This window comes from Belonocnema kinseyi, chromosome 2 (genome assembly GCF_010883055.1).
Source record: "Belonocnema kinseyi isolate 2016_QV_RU_SX_M_011 chromosome 2, B_treatae_v1, whole genome shotgun sequence".
NCBI lineage: Eukaryota > Metazoa > Arthropoda > Insecta > Hymenoptera > Cynipidae > Belonocnema > Belonocnema kinseyi.
Window position 1 is genome coordinate 154,996,167 of NC_046658.1, and position 7,447 is coordinate 155,003,613.

At 34.9% G+C, this 7,447-nt stretch overlaps 1 protein-coding gene across 1 annotated transcript; it reads left to right on the forward strand.

Annotated features, from left to right (window-relative positions):
* Positions 1 to 2,654: 2,654 nt before the first annotated feature.
* Positions 2,655 to 5,184, forward strand: LOC117183026 (trichoplein keratin filament-binding protein-like). Its single transcript, XM_033376170.1, has 5 exons — positions 2,655 to 2,713; positions 2,903 to 3,192; positions 4,048 to 4,163; positions 4,269 to 4,388; positions 5,059 to 5,184. Exons 1-5 carry the CDS (start codon positions 2,655 to 2,657, stop codon positions 5,182 to 5,184), a joined length of 711 nt encoding a protein of 236 aa, XP_033232061.1.
* The last annotated feature ends 2,263 nt before the right edge of the window (positions 5,185 to 7,447 follow it).

The window sequence follows — 7,447 nt, forward strand, 5'->3', positions numbered from 1 at the left end:
TGATACCTGAAATTATTCCTAGAAAAATACTTTGTTTTTACAGTGTATGACGTCAAGAATGATAACGTCTTAGATGTACATGGCCATTCACACTTTAATATTCTCTGATATCTACGAACTTCAAAATCGCACTTTAATTTAAACAAATTATATTCTGAATCAGATAGTAAAACCTAAATAAATTAAGTTTTTAATTGCCCACCAAACAATTGAACTTACGAAAAAAGAGTTGAATTTTCTACGACATTGTTTATTGTTTCATAAAGTAGTTGAATCTTTAATCAAAGAAATATTGAATTCAGCCAAATATAGCAGCAAAAAATGTGTGAACAAACAATGAACCTTTAATTTCTTCTTAAAGAATGGACTTCACAGTACGACGGGATTACTAATAGAGGTGGCAATCCTGGTCTGTCTTCTTCTTCTGCTGGCAGACAACATTCACATGAACGGACTTCCCCAGAAAAGACTGGTTTTCATTCCAGGTCCAGGTCTCCTGCTAGGACGGATCCTTCTTTTAAAGTACTTGGTTATTCATTTGAACAACTTGGATATATTCGGCTCATTCCGCACAAAAATATTAACATTCATTTCGAATTTCGAAGATATGTTTTTCCTGTCGGCAAACCAATTAGACTGCGAGAAGCACAGAATAAATATGTGTTTGTGCCAAACCAAGAGCATATTGTACTATCAACATCCGATGGTGATGTTTTTGCCATACTTCAGTACAGTGGAACCCTTCGTGGATTATATACGACAAATAAGAATCGTTCGAGAATGAAAATAAATATGATTAGCGACGCAGTTTCTAATATGACTGCAGATGAAATGAGAGATTGTCCATTAGGCAAAAAATATCCAATATTCCCAAACAGTTTTATTAAATCTTTTTCAAATCACAACACCCTACAGTCTGTGTGGAATTCTCAAAGCGAACCTGAGGAGTCACCTATTCAAGCCAGGTCCAGTTCTCTTCAAGGCAGGCCTTCTTCTGATCGAGTACTTGGAATTCCCCTAGAACAAATTGGATATGTTAGGCTTATTCCTTTCACAAATCCGAAACAAAAATTTGAATTTCGCAGATACGTTTTTCCTGCCGATAAACAACTTCGAATGCGAATTGAACAGTTCAGCTATTTGATCCAGCCAAAACAGGAATATATGGTATTATCAACATCTAATGGAGTCGTATTTGCAATAATAGATTATAGTGACACTCTTCGTGGAATATATAGGACAGATAAAAATCATTCGCGAATAAAAATTAATATGATAAGTAGCGAAGTTGATAATTTAACCCCAGAAGAATTTAAGGATTGTCCTGTAGGCAAAACTCACCCAATCTTCCCAAACAATTTCATCAAAACTTTTGAAAATTACGATTCACTAGAGGCTAAATTGAATTTTACTAGCGAAGGTAATTCAGGTTCTTCTTTTTCTGTCAGGCAAAATCTGCTTGAGCAGATTTCTACTGAGGAACCTTCTCTTCGAATCAGGCCCGTGTCTCCTCCAGGCAGGCCTCCTTCCCATGAAGTACTTGGATATTCACTGGCAAAACTTGGATATATTAGGCTTATTCCCCAGGCAAATCCGAACCGGCGCTTTGAATTTCGAAAATACGTTATTCCTCCCTCGAAACCAATTCGATTGCAATTAGGACCTAATGCGTATGTGCCCGTACCAAACCGAGAGCATATTGTATTATCAACATCCAATGGGGACGTTTTTGCAATACTAGAGTATACTGGAATTCTCCGAGGAATATACACGTCAAATTTCAGCCGTTCCAGAATGAGAATAAACATGTTAAGCGGCGCAGTTGACAAAATGACTACAAATGAAATGAAGGAATGTCATGTTGGCGATAGTCACCAGATATTTCCACGTTGGTTTAATCGAGTTGTTTCAAATGAAGATTCTTTACAGCATGTGTATCATTAACTAGACAGAAAAAGAGAAAACTGAAATAAAGTATTCCTTGTAATCCGTTGCCGGGTCAGAATTAAATTAAAATATATCATTGATAATGCATTGTAGTATTTAAGGCTTGTTTAGTTTTATCTTTTGCTATTGCTCATAATTTCACTGAATTTTTGATCTCCAAATATTCAAAATGCAAATACAAAAAAATTGTACACTCTTTAAGATTTTCTGTGTGTAGGGTGAAATTAAAAGACAATTCACAACTGTCTGAAATATTAATTTCTCAGTGCAAATCGCGTAGCGATAGTAGCGACAGTAGGACGAAATCAAATAACATAGAAGAAGATTACTCGCAGAACTTAATTTTTCAGATTTTGTTTCTTAAATTTTTTTATTGAATTTACAAATGATAGGTGACATGGTTTTTTAACTGTTATTGTTAAAATTATAAATTTAATAAAAATACTGAATAAACGTTGATTACTTTCTTTGTCATCTTTTATTTCGTAAACAATTTTCCTAGTCTCATTGCCTTTTGAATTTAATGCGCAGGATGTGAGCAAGCGAAAAATGGCTGATAAGTAATATTATTTGTCATACAAAATTATAATATCAAATAAAATTATAATAGGGTTGGCTATAGACGGAGAAAGACAAGACAGGTACTAGACCGCGACCATAGATAGAGGCAGGGAAGCATAGAAGGCGGACGTATTTGAATTGGATTAATGGCTAATGGAGCAAGTTTTATCGCGGAAAAACTAGATTTAGAGCAGGAAGGGTTCAGGTAACCGAAAGAGGAGATCAAACAAAGGAAGGCAAGAAGGATTTACAGAAAAAGTGTAGAAAAAGATAGATGAAGATCAAAAAGCGTGAGAGCGATTAAGGCTTTCATCAGAAGAAAGAGAAGGGAGAAGAGAAGCAGTAAAGAGAAGGAAGATACAGAGTGAAGTTTAAAATATTTAAAAATTTTCAGATCACCGCCGGAAAATCATAATTTTGTAGAAAAGGATGAGAATAGTAAGGGGACGCGAGGAAGCGGAGATGAAACTAAAGATCCGATGAAAGAGGAAAGACTGAAAGAAATTCGCGAAGTTGTGGTAGAAGAAATGGACATTTATAAAGAAAAACCGAAGGAAACGAAAGAGGAATTAGAGAAAGTAATTAGGCGGAAAATGGCTGAATTTAGGAAAGAAATAAAGAAATGGGAACAAGTCAGGGAACAGTTGGAAAAGAAGATGCAGTCACTGGAACAAAACTATAGATGTTTGTAAGGGCCAGAGCAGGAATACGGAGAAGAAAATACTTCGAAAAATAGAACAAAGAATAGAGAACGTGAGAGAAAGTGAAAAGTGTAGGAAGGGAAGAGCGAAGCAAGGAGTGAAACTAAAGGAATAAAGAAATGGGAATATAAGAGGGAAAGTGATGACAGAGAAGAGGATGTTGTATGGAAAATCAAAGAGAATAGAGAACGATTCGACATGGGTGGAAAGAAAGATGCAGTATAAGTTAAGGAAAATAGCGGAAGAGGAAAGAAAAAATGGAAGTGGAACATGCGTAAGAAGCAAAAAGGGACGAGAAACGAAAGTAGGGAAGAATGGAAGATATTTTACTGGACTAAAGCAGGATTGGAGAGAAAGGATAGGGAATTTATAAGAAATTTGACAGAACGGGATGTAGTAATAATGATGGAGAAGTCAAAATTTAAGAAATTTAAATTGGATTAAAATTTAGACAACAACGAACAAACAAAAACAGGAAAATATGGGGAAGAGAGGAAATAACAAAAAGAAGGATTAATAGTAGAAGAGGTAAAGATTAGAGGAGATAAGTGAAAGGTGTGAGGATTAATGTAAACGGAGATATTCAGGAGAAAGCAGATGAGATGAAAGAAATGATTAAAGAAAATAAAGAAGACATTAGGCTTATAGTAGGCGGAGATTTCAATGAGAGGACAGGAGATAGATGAGAAAGGGAATGGGTAGAAGACTGAGGAAGAAAATCCAAGGATGAAGTACCGAATGAAGAGGAAAAAAGTGGTTAAAGAGCTTGGAGGAGGTGGGATAGTTTATCTTAAATTGAAGGTAGTTGATTATATTGAATTTGATTACTTTATTGTAGTAGTGACATTAGAGGGAGATAAAACTAATAGCAATATGAATAAAAAGATAAAAAATCTACAAATGTTAGGAAAAGGCGTTTGGTTAATGCAAGGAAAACAACACTTTAGAGAAAAGGTCAGACAAAATGGAAGAGGAAAATGTGGAGGAGGAGATGAATGAAATGGTAGCAGAAATAGAAAGAGGATTAGAGTGCATAAAAAAGTTGTTTCTGATCAAAAGGAAGAGGAAGAGAATGAAAGGTTTGAGGAAGAGGCGGAGAAGGCCAGGACGGTAGAACAGGAGTGGAAGGTAGAAAATATGAAAAAAAGAAGAAAAGGAGTTTACGAACATATTAAAATGGTACAATAGAAAAAATATTTTCTTAAAACAAGACTTGGAACAAGAAATGAAGAGAAACGGTTAAGAAGAAGATAGAATAGGGAAGCAAAAGATATATACACTGGCATACGTAGACGGCATGGTGTTGATGGCAGAGGATAAAAGAGGGATGTCGGGCTTAATTACAGGATTAGAGAAGTAATTAGATGGGAAAAAGTTGAATTTGAATGCAGAAAAGACAACGATAATGAGTTTTAGAAAAGAAGGGAGAAGGACGAAATAATTTACGGGGAAATGGAAGGGAATAAAGTTAGAAGAGGTAAGTAGTTGAAATATTAGGGATATATCTTGCAAGCGAATGGAGATCATAGAGCTCTTATGAGAGAAGGGAATTAAAAAGCGGCACGGTTAATTCAATAGATATGGGAAATTGGAAAAAGAATGTTAAAACAAATTGTACAAAGAGAATGTGGTTATTTGAAACGCTGGTATAGCCGGTATTAGGTTTTGGAGCTGAGATATGGGGATGCAAATCCCCATATCTCAGGGTCTGAATATATTGCGAATATATTGTGAGAGAAGAAGCGCAAAGGGATAAATTAAGTATCAGAGTGAGAAAGAAGGCATAGAAATCTAAGGTGAAGCTGTGAGATGGAAAGGAGGGTGTTATCGCAAAAGTGTTTTGATGCAGGTAGAAGAGAGAAAAGGTAGAGTGATAGAATCAACGAGATGGGTAGCAGAAAGGAGGGAGGTTTTTAGTGCTAGAGACGTAGCAGATGGGACTCGAGAAAACTTTGAAGAACTAGAAAAAAGGTAGAGGGAAAGATAATTAATATAAATAGGGAGGGGGATGATTTAGGAATCAAAATATAATAAATAATATAACACGATAAGAAAGAAAAGAGTACCAAAGTATTTAAAAAGGGGGTAGCAAGAGAGAAGGTGGACGATAATAGCAAGATTTATATCGGGTAACGAGGTAAGGAGTCCAGAAATTCTTTAATTTCGTATTCTGCTGATGATGTTCCCAAAAAACGTTTTAGCTGACTTAGGAAGTTGAGGCAGAAGTCTTCGTCTTAAAATTTTTAGCATTCCATCAACAGTTTTCTGTTTCATTCCTTTGCTTACAACTAAAATACGTAGCTCTTTCATATCGTCGGGTTCATGTTCTTCTAACTCTGCAGTATCATCAATAAATTCTGCTTCTGAATCTGTCACACCAAAATTTTGTTCTTCTGAATTCGATGAAACAGAATTTTGTTCTACTGAATCTAAAGATCTGGTTTCTCAAACATATTGTAGGACAAGAATAAAAAAACTTGTTTATACTGAAGAAAAATTCTAACCCATATTATTTGTTTATGTTGGATTCATCTTCTAATTTAGTGATTCTATCTTTTTAATTTTCTCAAGAAATATTGGAACAATATTGTAATTAAATACTTTTTATCACACTAGCAGTCTTCTTCTTTTCATTAGAAGTGTGGTGATATTTTCAAGTAACATCAAGAGACTAAGTTTTGAACATCGAACATCCCAAACATCCTTGCCTATACTATAAATCTATAATGAATACTCAATCTGTAATAATCTTCTACATTACATTAACTTATGAAGTTAAGTTTTAGTGCAAAATAGATAGTGAATATTATTTACTTATTCTCATTTGCTGCTCGCACGTATTGTATATTGGATAAAACTTGGTACCTCCAGATACGTGGTGTACTTACAGCTTTCGGCATTGTTACAAACAATAATTATTACATAATAGAGCACTGATGACAACACACGAGATGTTGACACTTCATCACACAAACACAACACATTCGGAAGTACATATACTCATGTGTATAAGGTTATTTCACCGAAGTGACACTAGGTGGCGGTGCAATACATACCCTGACCAGGTTCGGATCAGGGCCGTATGAAATTAGCCCTATCGGGCCCTGAACAGGTTACACCGGTCGAGACAGTTATTTCACAAGTAGTGATTCGTCTCTCTGTTTTTTATTTTTCCATGCGCCAGCGTGAAACACAACTTCACGTGACTCTCATTTTTCGTATAGTGGTATAATTTAATTCTAGGATCCTAACGTTATTTGAAAATTAATAGTGATTCACCTTGAAATTGTGTAAATCAGGTTTGGAAAACTTTAATGAAGCTGCATAATTGTTCCTAGAAATAATGGAGATTGGCACTCATTATTATATGTTATTAGTTTAGATTTACTTAATTTTATTTACATTTTTTCTACAAATTGCTGTTGTTTGGAAAGGCCGAAAATGTTCCTGAAATAAAATCAATTTTAAATGAATGGTAAAATCTTCAAAAATCTCTTTTTTAATTACAATATTTCACTTTATTTCACGCTACAAAAACTTTCCTCTTGAGGGGAAAAATGTTTGCTTTTAATCTTGTATTGGTTCAGAACAATATTGTATTGAGAACTTTTGAGTGTTTTAATTTAATTATCTATTTATTTTAAAATATTGAAAAATCGACAATATTAAAATATATCATTTTTAATTACTTCAAAATTTTTCTTACCTCAAATCAATTTTTTTACCGGCCATTACCGGCCATTCGCAGCGAAAAATTGCAAAAATACTGGGAGTTTCACAGAAAGGAGTCCGTACAACATTGGAGTGATTCGCTAAAACCAAATCGTTTTCCGTCAGAAAACGCTCGGGCCGACCAAGAAAGACGACAAAAAGTGATGATAGACTTATACAAGTGTTTAAAAAGCGGTCCAGATTCAAAACAGTCACAGATGTCAGAGCCGAGATCAATCAAACGCTACCCAAGCCTAATTCCGATACAACGTTCACACGTCGGCTGCTTGATGTCGGTTTGTCTGGACGTGTCGCTGCCAAAAAATCATTGTTGCGATCGGTAAACGTCCGTTAACGACTCAAATGGGCAACAGAATACAAAAATTGAGGTACATTAAGCTAACACCTCCACGATCGAATTTTTTATTTTTCATAGCTCAGAATTTTGGGTTTTTTTGGGCTTTTTTTGGTCTGCAATAAAAATTTGTGGGTTACTTTACTTTTTTCAAAAAATCAATTTTCTTGTG